Source organism: Hippopotamus amphibius, chromosome X (genome assembly GCF_030028045.1).
Source record: "Hippopotamus amphibius kiboko isolate mHipAmp2 chromosome X, mHipAmp2.hap2, whole genome shotgun sequence".
In the NCBI taxonomy this organism is placed as follows: Eukaryota; Metazoa; Chordata; class Mammalia; order Artiodactyla; family Hippopotamidae; genus Hippopotamus; species Hippopotamus amphibius.
Genome location: NC_080203.1, coordinates 18,230,688 through 18,248,946, shown reverse-complemented (window position 1 = coordinate 18,248,946; position 18,259 = coordinate 18,230,688). Strand labels below are relative to the sequence as shown.

General features: G+C 43.3%; 1 protein-coding gene and 1 pseudogene across 1 annotated transcript; both read left to right on the top strand.

Moving 5' to 3' along the window:
* The first annotated feature begins 3 nt into the window (after positions 1-3).
* Positions 4-10,286, top strand: LOC130841382 (bublin coiled-coil protein-like; annotated as a pseudogene).
* A 1,702-nt stretch (positions 10,287-11,988) lies between these two features.
* Positions 11,989-13,609, top strand: LOC130842197 (ADP-ribosylation factor-like protein 2-binding protein). Its single transcript, XM_057718845.1, has one exon. The coding sequence runs from the start codon at positions 12,232-12,234 to the stop codon at positions 12,721-12,723; it is 492 nt and encodes a 163-aa protein (XP_057574828.1). The 5' UTR covers positions 11,989-12,231; the 3' UTR covers positions 12,724-13,609.
* The last annotated feature ends 4,650 nt before the right edge of the window (positions 13,610-18,259 follow it).

The window sequence follows — 18,259 nt, the reverse complement described above, 5'->3', positions numbered from 1 at the left end:
CTCATGCGCGAGGGCTGCTTCGTCATGCCTTCTATGGCTCCGCCTCCACACATCGTCATTGGTGGACATGCGGTGATTGACGGGGAGATTGTCCATTGCTTTCAGGCCTGATAGAGGATGCTGTTCAATGCCCAAGGCCCAGCTGAATTCTTGAAATCCCTGCTCCTATTCTTATCTCTTTCTATATGTATGTCCATCCCTCAGTGCCTAGCTCTACTTTTTACGCCTTGCACCTATCTTTTCCTTTGTTTCCTGTCATCTCAGACTTTGGAAAGGTCCCTCCTCCAGTTTCCCCAGGCCTATAAAAATTACATCCATCTCCAGGAAGCCTTCCCAGCTTTACTCCTTCCTGGCAAAATGTGAGTTCTTTCCTGCTACATATGGACGGTGGACACATCAGTGCAGAGGTGCAGGGGAATCGTTTCTGAGCTCTGGGATCTGGACTGGGCACTGTGTGAAGGGCTCATGGTTTACACGTGTAATTGTGGGAAGTTCTTTCAGGTTGCAGACATTTGGGGAAGGCCAGGGAAAATGAACAACAAGCTAATTCACAGCCACCCCCCAGGATAGGTGCCACCCTTTTCAGGATTTTCATATCGTTTCCTACTTTTCTGTGAAAAACCTTGCCCTCCATTCAAGGCGCAGGCATAAGTCAGTTCTCTAACGCTGACCCTCAGTTCTTGCTCCCACCCCAAACACAAGCAGTGTTATTTCTCCTCTTGCTATAGGAAGAACGATATGGGGACTTCATACTTCTGCTGCAGAGGTCGCTAAGCTTCATGAATATTCAACATGAGACTGGAAGCCCACTTCTTTCCAGGAGCCCGTCTGCTGAGAGGTTTCTGCAGCAGGTTTCAAGTAGTGAGTTGTACACACAGGAAGGTGCAGCTCCCATAGGTTTGACTGCCTTGAGTGTTTAACTCATCTACACTCTACCATGGTGCATGGACCACTGGGTCATGTGAGCTGGACTGCATAGTCACAGTGCACAGAGCTCCTAGGAAGGACAATCTAATGCTGGCCCTGTCCTGCCTGCCCACGGGAAAGGTCATGTGGGAGAGAGGGTTATGAAGCTTCATGGTGTGCACAGTGTTATGAAATAGTCCATGATGTTGCCCCACCCACCGTGATGGTTAAGTTTATGTGCCAACTTGACTGGTCATGGGATGCCCCAATTAAACATTATTTCTGGTTGTATCTGTGAGGGTGTTTCTGGATGAGATTAGCATTTGAATGGGTGACTCCCTTAAATCGAGGGCCGCCACCAATGTGGGTGGGCATCGTCCAATCCATTGAGGGCCTGCATAGAACAAAAGGCAGAGGAAGGAAGCATTGTTCCCTTTTTTCCTGTCTCACTGCTTGAAATGGAACATTTCTCCGCATCTTCTCCTTGTCTTCAACTAGGATTCACACCACCAGCTCCCCTGGTTCTCAGGCCTTTGGACTGGGACTGAATTACACCACTGACTTTCCTGGCTTTATAGCTTGCAGACAGGAGATCGCGCAACTTTTCAGCCTCCATCAATACAGAACCAAATTCCTCAAGATAAAGACCATGAATTCCCTGGTGGCTCAGTGGTTAAGAATGCACCTGGCAAGGCAGGGGACACAGGTTCAAGCCCCAGTCCGGGAAGATTCCGCATGCTGAGGAGCAACTAAGCCCATGTGCCACAACTATTGAAGCCCATGCTTCTGAACCCGTGCTCTGCAACAAGAGAATCCACTGCAATGAGAAGCCCGAACACAGCAATGAAGAGTAACTCCCACTCGCTTCACCCAGAGAAAGCCCACCCGCACCAATGAAGACCGAATGCAGCCAAAAATAAATAAATGAATTTATTAATTAATTTAAAACAATAAACCTCCCATATATATATATATGTAGATAGAAAATATCTCTTTTTGGTACTGTTTCTTTGAATCTCTCTGACTAATAATCTGGAACACTGAAGCCAGATGCAGCTGTTATAGTCCTCACATAGAACTCAGAAGAAACAGCAAAATCCAATACATTAAAAGTACTTCCAAACTGTGGGTGAGGAAACTAAGATACCACAAACAGACAGGCAGATATTGGGCAGTGCTAAGGACACAGACATTGGCCCAGATGGGTGTCTTTTCCACTAGAGTCTGGCTACTCGTTTGCAAGCTCAGAGAAAGCTTATGTAGGTGAGCTCTTCCGGAACTGGGGTTGTGGCTTAAGACTTTGACAAAGATCCAGAGGGCAGGAGAGTTGTTGCAGGCCTTGTCCAGCAACCGGTGAAGTGATGGATCTGGGAACCTAATGCACATGGGGAGGGAACAGAAGGGAGATGGGCTGTTGCTGTGAATCCTGTCCCAGGAGCTGCCAAATCTTTGCCCATGTGCCACTAAGCTTGTCTCTCTGACTGGCCGCCGCAGATGGATACATGCTGGTGCCTCTCTATCGCTGGCATATAACTACCAGTACCACACAGGTCCTATCTCTCAGATCACTGACGTCTTCTCCATCTGTGGTTACAATTCTGGTTTTTGTTTTTTTGTCTTTTTTGTTCTTTTTTTGCTACACCGCCTCTTGTAGGATCTTAGTTCCCCAACCAGGGATTGGACCTGGGCCCACAGCAGTTAAAGCACCAAGTCCTAATCACTGGACCACCAGGGAATTCCTATCACTCATTTTTTTTTCTTTTTGTTTAAATATGTAATGCTTTTTATTTTTATTTATTTTTTTCATTTTATTTATTTATTTATTTTTTTTTGAGGTACACCAAGTTCAATCATCTGTATTTACACACATATCACAGTATTCCCTTCCTCCCTCAACTCCCCCCCACCCTCCCCATCCCAGTCCTCTAAGGTGTCATCCATCCTCGAGTTGAACTCCCTTTGTTATACAGCAACTTCCCAGTGGCTATCTATTTTACAGTTGGTAGTATATATATGTCTGTGCTACTCTCTCACTTCGTCTCAGCTTCCCCTTCACCCCCCGGCCCCCAAACCTCGAGTTCTCCAGTCCATTCTCTGCATCTGCATCCTTGTTCTTGTCTTGTCACTGAGTTCATCAGTACCATTTTTAGATTCCGTGTATATAAGTTAGCATACAATATTTGTCTTTCTCTCTCTGACTTACTTCACTCTGTATGACAGACTCTAGGTCTATCCACCTCATAACATATAGCTCCACTCATTCCTTTTTATAGCTGAGGAATATTCCATTGTATATATATGCCACATCTTCTTTATCCATTCATTTGTTGATGGGCATTTAGGTTGCTTCCATGTCCTGGCTATTATAAATAGGGCTGCAATAAACATTATGGTACATGTTTCTTTGGGGATTATGGTTTTCTCTGGGTGTATGCCCAGTAGTGGGATTACTGGATCATATGGTAGTTCTACTTTTAGTTTTATAAGGAACCTCCAGACTGTTTTCCATAGTGGCTGTGCCAACTTACATTCCCACCAACAGTGCAGGAGAGTTCCCTTTTCTCCACACCATCTCCAACATTTGTTGTTTCCAGATTTTGTGATGATGGCAATTCTAACTGGTTTGAGTTGATACCTTATTGTGGCTTTGACTTGCATTTCTCTGATGATGAGTGATGTTGAGCATCTTTTCATGTGTTTGTTGGCCATCTGTATGTCTTCTTTGGAGAAATGTCTATTTAGGTCTTCCGCCCATTTGTGGATTGGGTTATTTGCTTTTTTGGTATTAAGCTGCATGAGCTGCTTGTATATTTTGGAGGTTAATCCTTTGTCCGTTGTTTCGTAGGCAACTATTTTTTCCCATTCTGAGGGTTGCCTTCTAGTCTTGTTTATGGTTTCTTTCGTTGTGCAAAAACTTTTAAGTTTCATTAGGTCCCATTTGTTTATTCTTGATTTTATTTCCATGATTCTAGGAGGTGGGTCCAAAAGGATCTTGCTTTGATGGATGTCACAGAGTGTTCTGTCTATGTTTTCCTCTAGGAGTTTTCTAGTGTCTGGCCTTACATTGAGGTCTTTAATCCATTTTGAGTTCATTTTTGTGTATTGTGTTAGGAAGTGTTCTAATTTCATTCTTTTACATGTAGCTGTCCAATTTTCGCAGCACCACTTATTGAAGAGGCTGTCTTTTTTCCATTGTATATTTGTGCCTCCTTTGTCAAAGATTAGGTGCTCATATGTGTTTGGGCTTACCTCTGAGTTCTCTATTCTATTCCATTGATCTTCCTTTCTATTTTTGTGCGAGTACCATACTGTCTTGATCACTATGGCCCTGTACTATAGTTTGAAGTCAGGAAGCCTGATTCCACCAAATCCGTCTTTCCTTCTCAAGATTGCTTTGGCTATTCGGGGTCTTTTGCGTTTCCATACAAATCGTAAGATTTCTTGTTCTAGTTCTGTGAAAAATGCCATTGGTAATTTGATGGGGATTGCATTGAATCTGTAAATTGCTTTGGGTAGTACAGTCATTTTCACTATGTTGATTCTTCCAATCCAGGAACATGGTATATCCCTCCATCTGTTTGTGTCGTCTTTGATTTCTTTCATCAATGTCTTAAAGTTTTCTGCATACAGATCTTTTGCCTCCTTAGGCAGGTTTATTCCTAGGTATTTTATTCTTTTTGTTGCAATGGTGAATGGGAGAGTTTCCTTAATTTCTCTTTCTTCTCTTCCATTGTTAGTGTATAGGAATGCAAGAGATTTCTGTGCATTAATTTTAAAATGCATCTTTATTGGAGTATAACTACTTTACAATGTTGTCATATGTTTCTAGTGAACAACAAAGTGAATCAGGTATATGTATACATATATCCCTATATCCCCTTCCTCTTTTTTTCTTTAAGAACTTTTATTGTGAGACAATCGACACGCAATAAATTGCATATATAAAAATGTACAATTTGATATATTTTTTTCTTATTGGTAATGTTTATATGCCAATCCCAATCTCCCAATTCTTCCCACCCCAACCACCCCACCTTGCTTTCTCTACTTGGTGTCCATATGTTTGTTCTCTACATCTGTGTCTCTGTCTATGCCTTGCAAACCAGTTGATTTGTACCATTTTTCTATAATCTGCATATGTGTTAATATACGATATTTGTTTTTATCTTTCTGACTCACTTCAGTCTGCATGACAGTCTCTAGGTCCATCCACCACACTACAAATAACTCACTTTTGTTCCTTTTCATGGCTGAGTAATATTCCATTGTATATAAGTGCCACTTCTTCTTTATCCTTTCATCTGATGCTGGACATTTAGGCTGCTTCCATGTCCTGGCTATTGTAAATACTGCTGCAATGAACATTGTGGTACATGTATCTTTTTGAATTATGGTTTTCTCAGGGTATATGCCAATAGTGGGATTGCTAGGTCATATTTTTAGTTTTTTAAGGAATCTCCATACTGTTCTCCAAGTGGCTGTATCAAGGTGCCTTCCCACCAACGGTGCAGGAGGGTTCCCTTTTCTCCACAGCCTCTCCAGCATTTATTGTTCCTAGATTTTTTGATGATGCCAATTTTGACCACAGCATTCCTTCTTGTCTCATTCATACTTCATTGCACATTCATGGTCTGTCTACAGACAATAATCACTTACCTCTCACCTACCGTTTCCTGTGGACCTGGGCTTGAGGTATCCTGTTTGGATTCATATCACAATGATTCCTCCTATCAGCTGACTATTCATCATTATTTTTTGTGTCTCAGTTTCCTAATCGGTAGAGTGAGTATACTAACAAGAACCATGTCATCAGACTGCCATGGCACTTCGTGAGTTAATGCAAGGCATTGAGACCAGTGCCTAACACACACTAAGCACTCATGTAAAGTTAACCATGACTGTTATCTTATCACCATGCATGTCTCTGGTCAAATATCACCTCCTTTCTGCAGGCTTTCCCATGCTATCCCTGACAACACTAATCTACTTTTTCTAATTCCTTTTCTACTTACCATTCATGGGATGTCCCTGGTGATCCAGTGGTTACCCATTCATATAAGATAATCCACATCTTACAACACGTTGGCCAGTTTTCCAATTGTTTGTTCCACAATTTGTTACTTTCATCTATGCTAATGTCTCTGTTTATAGATGTAATGTCTTACACATTTCTTCATGTATATATCTCATTCTCAGAAGTTTACCAACAGTTTCCAATACATCAGCTTAGTAGCTTATGTTTTCCTGGTATAATATAGCTCAATATACAGCACCATACATATGAAGATTCAGTAGCACATAAGGAGATTCTGAAGTGGTACCTTTTATTAGGAGATGGCCAGGTATATTCCCCCTTGAGAATTTCATCAACTCCCTTCTCCATGCATTGGTTTTGCCAGAGTGCACAATGTGGGTGAGGCTCTGATAGAGGGATTGGCAAAAATGTCCTGAAGATGGGTCCACTACCTCAGGCCCGACTCTCAGGAAAGTATGCACCAGGCTGAAATGTGTGTTGCACGAGTGTAGATGTGGCACATTGGAGACAGCAGAGGCAGTTGAAAGGATTGAGGAGGAGCAAGTGCACCAGAGCAGGAGTGAAAAGACATGGCCTTCTAGGGAAGAACACATATTCTGGCCAGATTGGAGAAGAGAGTACATGATATAAGTGGCAGAAGATAAGGAGGAAAAGATAAGTGGCCCATAGGAAGGAACCATGGGTTGCATGTGCTAAACTCCAGTGAGATCCAGTTTGCTTTTCCAATCTGTCATTTGGGTGTCAGTGTGCAGAACAGTTCAAAACAGGCTCGCCAGAAAAAGGGAGGCCATTTAGCTCCAAGAAGGTTGTTAGCGTCCAGCTGGGTGGTAATGAATGCTGGAGCTGCAAAGATTCAATGAAAACATGGGTGAACATGGCATGGAGCATATGGGCAGTAGCTGTTATGTGAAGAAAGGCAGCTCAAGGAGTCAGGGGCTACTGCCAGATCGATGGTGCCATTGCCTGGATGCATGGTGGTCCCACCAAGGGAAAAGAGACACAAGGGCAGAACAGCTTGGTGGAGAATGGAAGGAAAGACAAAGATTTCATGTTGCCAGAGGTTTGAGGCATCAATGAGATTTTAAATAAAGATGAATAGTAGTTGAGTAGAAATACTGTCTAGAAGTGAGGTAAGAAGAAAGATCCAGGGTGGGGAGTTCTTACAGGAGGTTTGACGTGGGAGTCGTGCTGCAGAGGAGATCTCCTGAGATAGAGAGTGGGCTGAGAAGAGGGTCAGCAGAACTGCAAGGAAGGCTTAATTCTGAGGGAGTTCTTCTGACTTGATGGCAAGAACAGAGGCATAAGGACAGCATGCAGAAGCTGAGATGCAGCAGGTCTTGGCTTGATCCTCTGTGTCTCTGCAATGCCAGGAGTATTACAGCATCCTGGTGCTGGTGCTCTCATCACCTGCCCCTCCTACACCTAAAGGCATCTCTGTGGCTCATTTACCTGTTTGCTTAGAGATTCACGTCCTGACATCCTTGGCAGAAGCGGAAAAGTTCCCAATGTGACCACAGTCAAAAGAGCTGAGTAGAGAATTCACCTATGGCTGTAGAGTCTGGACCCAGTTACAGACCCCTGTCTCCTTCCCCTCCTCCATGTATTCCTGGTCTCTTTAGCCCCTTCACACCCCCAACTCTTAGCCTGTGAGCTGTACATTGCCACCCCACTCAGACTCTAGCCTGAAATCCTCACCTCCCAGAGTCCCTGAGAACCCACTCTTTTAGTTTAAGAACTTTTATTGAGATGCAATTTACATACAATCAACTGCATATATTTAAAGTGTACAATTTGATTTTATTTCTTATTCGTAATATATTTATAGCAATCCCAATCTCCCAATTCAGAACCCACTCTTGCTCCCTCTCCTCCTGCACCCTTCTAGAGCATTATGCCAGCTGCTTTGGGTGCAGTGGCCCATGGTAATACTGGTGACTTTCAGGGGCACAGACCCATTGCTGTACATCCTTCCCCGTGAATTGTGCTCCTGCGATGGTCAGCATATTGGGGCATGTTTTCCATCTACAATACAAACTTCTGCAAGTGGATCCCCTGGGAAAAAAACCTATGACACTTTTATACTATTTTGATATTCATCGTTGAAATCTCTTCCAGAAACTTGTAACTATTTTTATTACCTTTAAAAATCTGAGAGTTGTGACAAGAATAGATATAATTTATTGCAACAAAATTCAGTTAAATGATACCATCATGGCAAGAGGAAGTGGGAAGAAGAAAAGTTTGGTGTCTCATAGGCTTCTCCTTTATTAACCGATCTCAGCATCCTGAGGAGAGCAGCCAAGGCAGAATTTAAACCAGTATCAGTGACATTAGGCTACGTTCCACCCAAAGCACACATTAACTCTGGGGTCTCCAGGAACCACTACCCACAAGACAACCTGTTAAGAAGCTCTGGATGGACCTAGAATCTGTCACATAGAGTGAAGTAAGTCAGAAAGAGAAAAACAAAGACCGTATGCTAACGCATATATATGGAATCTAGGAAAATGGTACTGATGAACCTAGTGGTAGGGCAGGAAGAGAGATGCAAACATAGAGAACAGGGTTGAGGACACAGTGGGGGAAGGGGAAGCTGGGAGGAAGTGAGAGAGTAGCACTGACATATATACACTACCAGGTGTAAAATAGATGGCTGGTGGGAAGCTGCTGTAGAGCACAGGGAGAGCAGCTCGGTGCTCTGTGATGACCTAGAGGGGTGGTGTGGGGAGGGTGGGAGGGAGGCTCAAAAGGGTGGGTATACGGGGATATATGTATACATATAGCTGATTCACTCTGTTGTACAGCAGAAACTAACACAACATTGTAAAGCAATTGTATATTCCAATACAGGTGCAGAAAAAAAGGAGCTCTAGCAGGCCTTCTTTCAACTAAATCTCTATTTCAGCCGTACAACACCATTATGCAGGTCTTACATAACCTTTTATTGCCTTTCTTTTCCCATTCCTCTACTTTGAAAAATCAACCACAAGAACATGTCCTCTGGAGTTAAAATCTCTATTCCTTCACTTCTGAGCCTTATGCCCTTAGGCAAGTGAGTAAACCCACCTGAGAAACATGACTACTGGAAGCACCTAGCAGGCCTGTGGTCGGAACAGAGTAAAAAGCGGAGAAGGTACAGACAGACACCTAGCACTTCGAAGGAGTTCAATAAGTGATGGCATATTTATGCACAAAAAAGGCAGTGCCAAGACCGCCCGCCAAGGAAGTATTCCCTGAGTGTGATACAATGATTCACCCAAGGTCATGTTCATACTAATAAAGATTAACCAACAATTAAGCACATTTCAGATCCCAGTTTAAATGTTTTACATATACTAACTTATTGAATCTTCACAAGAACCTTTTAAAGTGGATACTGATACGCCTCTATTTTACTCATGAGGACATAGAGATTCAGAGACATCATGCACTTTTTCTGAAGCCGCGTGCCTTGGTGGTACCCAAGACACAGTCACATGCCAGCAAATTGGCTTCACACCCCCAGCTCTTAGCTGGGGAGCAATATATTGTCTCCCCACTCAGACTGTAGACTGAAATCTCAGCCTGAAATGCAAATCCATTTTTCTTAGTTGTCTCAACAAAATCTGAGAGAATGCCCATTTCTTCATGACCTTGTCAAAATGGGGTACTCAGAAGTTTCTTTACATTTAAAAATCTATTGGACAAAAATTAATATCACATGAATGCATTTTACATCTTTTTTCAAAAATAGAGAAATGGATGTAATTATTGTTTATATTTGATCCTAAAGCTTTTGCTGAACACTGTATAAGTATTACTTCAAGAAAGGTCATTCAGCCTTCCGCCCCGAATTTCATCTACCACCTCCCCCCTCACCCCCACCTAAGTTTCATCCACAGTCTAACTCTGCCTCTGCCCCAACCCTAGCCCAAGTGTCATCCACCTCTCCCTGCCCTGCCCCGCCCTCGCAGCTCACACCCCGAGCCTCCCGCCCAGCCACACGCTCCCTCTCACCATGTGTCCACGTGACAGTCCACATTGTCCACTGTCACGCGGCCCTTGCACCCGAGCGTGCAATATGGGGCCCCAATAGGGACCTGGGCATGCTTGTGGGGCGAAAGGTGAGGACCACAGCTTCTGGGATGCAGAATGTGCATCCACCAACTCCATGTTGGACCAGATCAACTCCTGCCGGGACCACGTAGAGGAGAAGAAAGACCACCTCCTTGCCTGCCTCCAGGAGCTGCTTGAATCCAACCAACTGTCATGCCCTAAATTCTAGCAGTATCTCTAGGAGGCCCCCAGCAAGGCCAGCCCCCAGGATTTGGGAACCCACAGCGAGGCCCCAGTCTTGTCTCCGTGAGCCAGGCTCTGGCCTGAGCACTCACCACCTGGCTTAGATACCTTTTCAAGGCCTTCCCTACAGATCTCTTGGTGGGAGGGGAGCGGGTCTGCCTGCCTCAGCTACCCTTCTGCTATTTCCCTTGGCGTGCCTGGGGAAGCCCGCACCTCCGGGCATCCCCCCTGGGGCCACGTGTGGGCCACTGACCCATGTACCTTGCCCTCCTTCCCAACTCCTGGACACCCCACACTTCATCAGGGCTTGAGAGTCTACATTAAATGGGGCTCCAACACCAAAAAAAAAAAAGAAAAAGAAAAAGAAAGAGAGAAAAGAAAAGAAAAGAAAGGTCATTCACTTTCTCAATTTTTATATTTATAAACAATATTTATAAACATCCTACTAAAGATTTCTACCACTGTTCACCCACTCATGAGTAGAATGAAAGTACCTGTGTTCCTGCATCCTGAAAGTTAGATTTGTTAACCATCCTTGTAAATCTTACCAGGAAAAATCTTGTTTGAATTTCTTTTGGCTGAATGTGTTTGAATAAAATTTGAATGAAAATCGTATGGAATGGTCACTGGGCATCTGTACCTTTCCTCTGTGAGTTACCTGATGAAAGACTTGGCTCACCTGTCAGGTGGTCACTGTGAGGGTGTCCCTGGTAACTTCTGCCCAAGATTCATGCAACGCCTCTCCCCTACCCCCAACCCCCGCCCAAGTTTCATCCACCGCCTCGGCCACCCTGCCCTCCCCTCTGCTGGCGCCTCGCACCTCCCCATGCGCCCCCTTGCACCAGCTGTCCACGCGACCGTCTCTGCCTTCCACTGTCATGCGGCCCTTGCACCCGAGCCCACAACATCGGGCCCCAACAGGGACCTGGGCATGCTGGTGGGGGCAGAAGGTGAGGACCACAGCTTCCAGGAAGCAGAATATGCTGCCATCAACTCCATGTTGGACCAGATCAACTCCTGCCTGGACCACCTAGAGGAGAAGAAAGACCACCTCCTCGCCTGCCTCCAGGAGCTGCTTGAATCCAACTGACTGTCTCGCCCTGAGTTCCAGCAGCAGCTCATGTAGGCACCAACAATGCCAGCCCCTAGGCTTTGGAAACCCCTAGCCAGGCCCCAACTCTGCCTCCTTGAGCCAGGCTCTGGCCTGAGCACTCACCACCTGGCTTAGATACCTTTACAAGGGCTGGCCTACAGATCTCCTGTGAGGGGAGGGTCAGCCTTCCTAGGTTACCCTTGTGCTTCTTCCCTTGGCCTGCCTGGGCTGGCCCGCACCTCTGGGCATCCCCCGTCTGGGGCCAGGTGTGGGCCAGTGACCCACCCACCTTGCCTGCCTGCCCACCCAACTCCTGGAACACCTCACTCTGCCCAGGCCTTGAGTGTCCACATTAAATGAGTCTCCAACACCAAAGAAAAAAAAAAAAGAAAAGAAAAGAGAAAGAAAAGGAAAGAAAAAAAAGGAAAAAAGGAAAGAAAGGTCATTCACTTTCTCAGTGTTCATTCAATATTTACAAATGTCCTGCAAAAGTTTTCCACCATTATTCACCTACTCATGAATAGAATGAAACTGCTTGTATTCCTGCATCTTAAAGGTTAGCATTTTCAACCTTCACTGTAAATCTTATCAGAAAAAATCGTGTTTGAATTTCTTTTGTCTGAATGAGTTTGAATAAAATTTGAATAAAAATGATATGGAGGTCTTCATGAGGCATGGCCGGGCTTGGAGGCCCAGCAGGCGCGTGGCCGCAGCCGGGAAGCCTGCAGCCGGAGTGTCGCGCTCAGGCGCTACCCTGCCGGGCCATGAGCTGACTGCGGCCTCGGCAGCGAGGCCTCCCCGATGCCGGTTGGGGGCTCTGCTCCGCAGAGCAGAGGCTGCGCCAGGGCCGCGGGCCGGGTAGAAGGCCGGCGGGCCCGCTCCCCGCCGCGCGGTGGATGCAGCGGCGGCGGCGGCGGCGATGGATGCCCTAGAGGAAGAGAGCTTCACGCTGTCCAACTCTTCCACCTCTGATGCAGAATTTGATGCTGTGGTTGGATATTTAGAGGACATTATCATGGATGATGAGTTCCAGCTATTACAGAGGAATTTCATGGACAAGTACTACCAGGAGTTTGAAGATACAGAAGAGAATAAGCTCACCTACACACCTATTTTTAACAAATATATTTCTCTGGTAGAAAAGTGTATAGAAGAACAGCTGTTGGAGCGGATTCCTGGATTTAACATGGCGGCTTTCACTACAACTTTACAGCACCATAAAGATGAAGTGGCTGGGGACATTTTCGACATGCTGCTCACCTTTACGGATTTTCTGGCTTTTAAAGAAATGTTTCTGGACTATCGAGCAGAAAAAGAAGGCCGGGGACTGGACTTAAGCAGCGGTTTAGTGGTGACTTCATTGTGCAAATCATCTTCTATGCCAGCTTCCCAGAACAATCTGTGGCCCTAGGTCCCACCTCCAGGTAATGGGATCTTCCTAGACATCACCAGCCCAATAGACTGGGAGAGGCTTTGGCTAATGATGTCAGAGGAATACATCTTGGAAAGACTGACTTGATTCTGCAACTCTTCATTAATGTTAAGTATTGATGGGTCAGAAGAAAATCACCTGACCTTCCTGGGACACATTCTTGTCTTCAGTAACCTTAGTACTCCTCCCCAATTAGACACCTCTCAGGAGCTTCTGAGTCTGGCTCCTGCAGCAAGCCCAAGTCCAGCATTCCACCTGGGGGCACTTCCCCAGCATACGTGTTGGTGTGCCCTTGTTGGAAGAACACACCATTGCCAACTCTCCTGGCCCAGCAGGCCTTGCATGTCCCACCAGGCTTTTTATGCACTCACAGCTTTTTATATGGCTCAGTTTTAGTCCTGCAGCCTCAGTGGGGTTTTTGACTGGGAGTATTTATCTAGGGTTTAACTCATGCTAGCTGCCCATCTCAAGATTTCTGAAAATCCTCTAATCACAGCTAGTCTTGGCTATAGGAATCAACTTAGATTTCCTTTACCTAAAACGTACTTGTGAAAATCAGTTCCTAGTCTTATATGTGCAGTCCTTGTTAGCACTGTCTTCTGATGTAGTCCCATTGTTTCTATAACTCTCATTTACATGTTTTTGAAAAAATATTTTTATAGACAAACACTCAGGCTAACTTAGTGGATATAATCTTGAAACTTCCATGATTACCCACTTCAAGATCAAAGTATTATACACTCTGTGCTTTTTAGCTGTTAGTGCTAAGAAAGCAAAAATGCTTTCTATGCTGGTGTTCCTATTTTACTGGGCACCAATGAATGTATGCTGGAAGTAGTCTAAAAGGTTTCCTTTTCTTAGAGCATGTTAATATTTATGCAGGTTTGCTTAAAACCCTTTCTGTGTAAATTAGCTCCTTAGGTTTTCTGTTGGGGTAGGGGCTCTGCCCTTCCTTCCTGCTGTCAAAATAATCCTACCATCGTCATCATCATCATCATCATCGCCATCATCATCATTGTCATCATCACCATCATCACTATCATTATCATCATCATCATCTCCATCATCACCATCACCATCATCACAATCACCATCATTAGCATCATCGGCATCATCTATAGCACGATCATCACCATCTTCACCATCCTAACCTTTCTCATCAGCATCAGCATCACCGCCATCATCATCATACCATCCTCATCATCACCATCATCATCCCCATCATCATCATTACCATCAGCACCATCATCATTATCACCATCATCTACAGCAGCATCATCAACATCATCTGCACCATCATCACCACCACCACCATCACCATCATCATCACCATCATTGTCATCCCCATCATCATTACCATCAGCACCATCATCATTATCATCATCACCACCATCATTATCATCTCAATCATCATCATGATCATCATCCCCATCATCATAGTCCCCATCATAAACATCATCATCACCACCACCATCATCATCATTCCACTCAACATCATTATTATCATCATCATCATCAATAGCATCATCATCATCATCATGATCATCTTCATCATCACCAGCATCATTATCATCATCATAAACTCCATCAACACCATCATCATCATCACCAATATCAGCAGCAGCATCATAAACCCCATCATCATCAACACCATCATCATCACCATCATCACTTTCATCATCATCACCATCATCACCATAATCAGCATCCCCATCATCATCATCACCTCATCATCACCATCATCATCACCACCATCATCATCCCCAGTCTCATCATCACCATCATCATCTTCACCATCATCCCCATCAACACCATCCCCATCACCCCCATCATCACCTCATCATCATCATCATCATCACCACCTTCAGCTCCATCGTCAGCTCGTCATCACCATCATCATCATCATGATCATCAGCATCATCATCACCACCATCATCATAACCATCATCACCACCTTCAGCTCCATCATCAGCTCATCATCATCACCACCATCATCATCCCCTCTCATCATCACCATCATCATCATCAACACCATCATCATCATCACCATCATCATCAACATCATCATCACCATCATCACCATCATCACCATCCCCATCATCCCCATCATCACCATCATCATCATCACCAGCCCCATCATCACTATCATCACCAGCCCCATCATCACTATCATCACCTCATCGTCATCATCATCACCACCTTCAGCTCCATCGTCAGCTCATCATCATCATCATCATAACCATCATCACCATCATCATCATTCTCACCACCACCATCATCATCATCATCATATTCATCACCATCTTCATCATCATCATAAACACCATCAACAACATCAGCAGCAGCAGCATCACCATTATCATCAGCAGCATCACCACCATCAACAGCATCATCTTTACCATCACAATCTTCACCATCACCACCATTGCCACTATCATCACCATCATCACCATCACCATCATCATCATCACCACCATCATCATCATCCCCATCACCATCACCCTCATCATTTTCATCACCATCACCATCATCAGCATCACCACCATCATCTCCCTTTCTGCGGACCTACACATGTATTGTGTCACCAAATCCTGACATTGTCTGATTCTGGCATATCTTGAATCTGTGGCCTCTTGTTCACCCTCAGTGTCACTGCCTTATTTGGGTCTTTACCATTTTCATCTGGACTATCCCAGTAGACCTAAAACTCCCTTGCCTTAATCTATGTTTTGATCTCACTCACTGCAACCCAAATCAACTTTGTCTTTAATGATTTGGTTTTATCTTTTTAAAACCAAATCATTCTTATTTCACCCCCTTGCTCAAAAACCTGCAATGGCTTCCTAGTACTGAGAGAATAAATTCATACCTTAGCTAGCTATACAAAGTTCTGGCTTCAGCCTACCTTTTCTGTCTCCTCAGCTCTACTGCCTGGTATTGCTGGCTTGAACTTTCATGCTTTCACTTAATTTCTACTAAGCAGCTTAGGGAAAGGAAACAGCAAATATGTTAAATTAGACAAAATTAGGAAACAAAGAAACCCCCTGTAGGCAAAGAAGCAAGACAAAAATCTACAAGACTAAATAAATGAAGAATAAATTGGAAAATTTACTGAAAAAGAATTCAGAGTAATGATAGTAAAGATGATCCAAAATCTCAAAAATAAAATAGATAAAATACAGGAAACATTTGATAAGGACCAGAAAAACTAAAGAGCAAACAAACAGTAATGACCAACACAATAACTGAAATTAAAAATACTCTAGATGGTATAAACAGCAGAATAACTGAGGCAGAAGAACAAGTAAGTGTGTTGGAAGATAGAATGGGGAAAAAAACTGCCGCAGAGCCAGAAATGGTGAAAAGAATAGAAAGAATGGAATAGTCTCACAGACCTCTGGGATAACATTAAGCATACTTATATTCAAATCATAGGCATAATGGAAGAAGAAGAAAAAAAGAAGGGGTCTGAGAAAATATTTGAGGAGATTATGGTGCAAAACTTCCCCCACATGGGGAAGGAAATAGTAAACCAAGTCCAAGAAGTGCGCAGAGTCCCATACAGAATAAACCCAAAGAGAAACACACTGAGGCACATATTAATCAAACTAATGAAAATTAAACACAAGGAAAAAATATTAAAAGCAGCAAGAGAAAAGCAACAAATAACATATAAGGGAAAACCCATAAGGATAACAGCTGATGTCTCTGCAGAAACTCTACAGGCCAGAAGGGAGAGGCAGGAGACAATTAAAGTCTTGAAAGAGAAAAACCTACAGCCAAGAATACTCTACCCAGCAAGAATCTCATTCAGATTCAATGGAGAAATGAAAAGCGTTACAGACAAGCAAAAGTTAAGCGAATTCAGCACCACCAAATCAGCCTTATAACAACTGCTAAAGGAACCCCTCTAGGCAGTAACACAAGACAAGAAGAAGACCTACAACAACACAGCCAAAACAATTAAGAAAATGCTCATAGGAACATACATGTCAATAATTACATTAAATGAAAATGGATTAAATGTTCCAACCAAAAGACAGACTGGCTGAATAGATACTAAAACAAGACCCTTACATATGCTGTCTACAAGGAAAACACTTCAGACCTAGGGACACATTCAGACTGAAAGGAAGGGGATGGAAAAAGATATTTCATGCAAATGGAAGCCTATAGAAAGCTGGAGTAGCAATACTCATATCAGACAAAGTAGACCTTAAAGTAAAATCTATTACAAGAGACAAGGAAGGACACTACAGGATGATCAAGGGACCAATCCAAAAAGAAGATATAACAATTGTAAATATCTATGCACCCAACATAGGCGCACCTCAATACATAAGGCAAAGGCTGACAGCCATAAGAGGGGAAATTGACAGTAACACACTAACAGTAGGAGACTTTAACACCCCCACTTTCACCAATGGACAGATGATCCAAACAGAAAATAAAAAAGTAAACGCAAGCTCTAAATGAGACATTAGACCATCTTGATTTAATTTATATTTATAGGACATTCCATCCAAAAACTACAGAATACACTTTCTTCTCAAGTACACACGAAACATTTTCCAGGATAGAGCACATCTTGGGGCATAAATCAAGCCTCAGTAAATTAAAAAAAAATGAAATCATATCAAGCATCTTCTCTGACCACAATGCATTGAGACTACGTATCAATTACAGGAAAAAAAAACTGTAAAGAATACAAACACATGGAGGATAAACAATACGCTTTTAAACAACCAAGAATTCACTGCAGAAATCAAAGAGTAAATCAGAAAATACCTAGAAACAATTGACAATGAAAACACGACAACCCCAAACCTATGGGACGCAGCAAAAGCAGTTCTAAGAGGGAAGTTTATAGCAGTACAATCCTACCTCAAGAAACAAGAAAAATTTCGAATAAACCACCTAACCTTACACTTAAAGCAATTAGAGAAAGAACAAAAAACAAAACAAAACTGAACAGACAGAAAGAAATCATAAAGATCAGATCAAAAATAAATGGAAAAGAAATGAAAGAAACTATAACAAAGATCAATAAAATTAAAAGCTGGTACTTTGAGAAGATAAATAATATTGATAAACCATTAGCAAGACTCACCAGGAAAAAAAGGGAGAAGATGGAAATCAACAGAATTAGAAATGAAAAAGAAGTAACAAGTGACACTGCAGAAATACAAAAGATCATGAGAGACTACTACAAGCAACTATATGCCAATAAATTGGATAACCTGGAAGAAATGGATACATTCTTAGAAAAGGGCAATCTTCCAAGACTGAACCAAGAAGAAATAGAAAATATGAACAGACCAATCACAAGCACTGAAATTGAGACTGTGATTAAAAATCTCCCAACAAACAAAAGCCCAGGGCCAGATGGGTTCACAGGCGAATTCTATCAAACATTTAGAGAAGAGCTAACACCTATCCTTCTCAAACTCTTCCAAAATATAGCAGAAGGAGGAACACTCTCAAACTCATTCTACGAGGCCACCATCACCCTGAT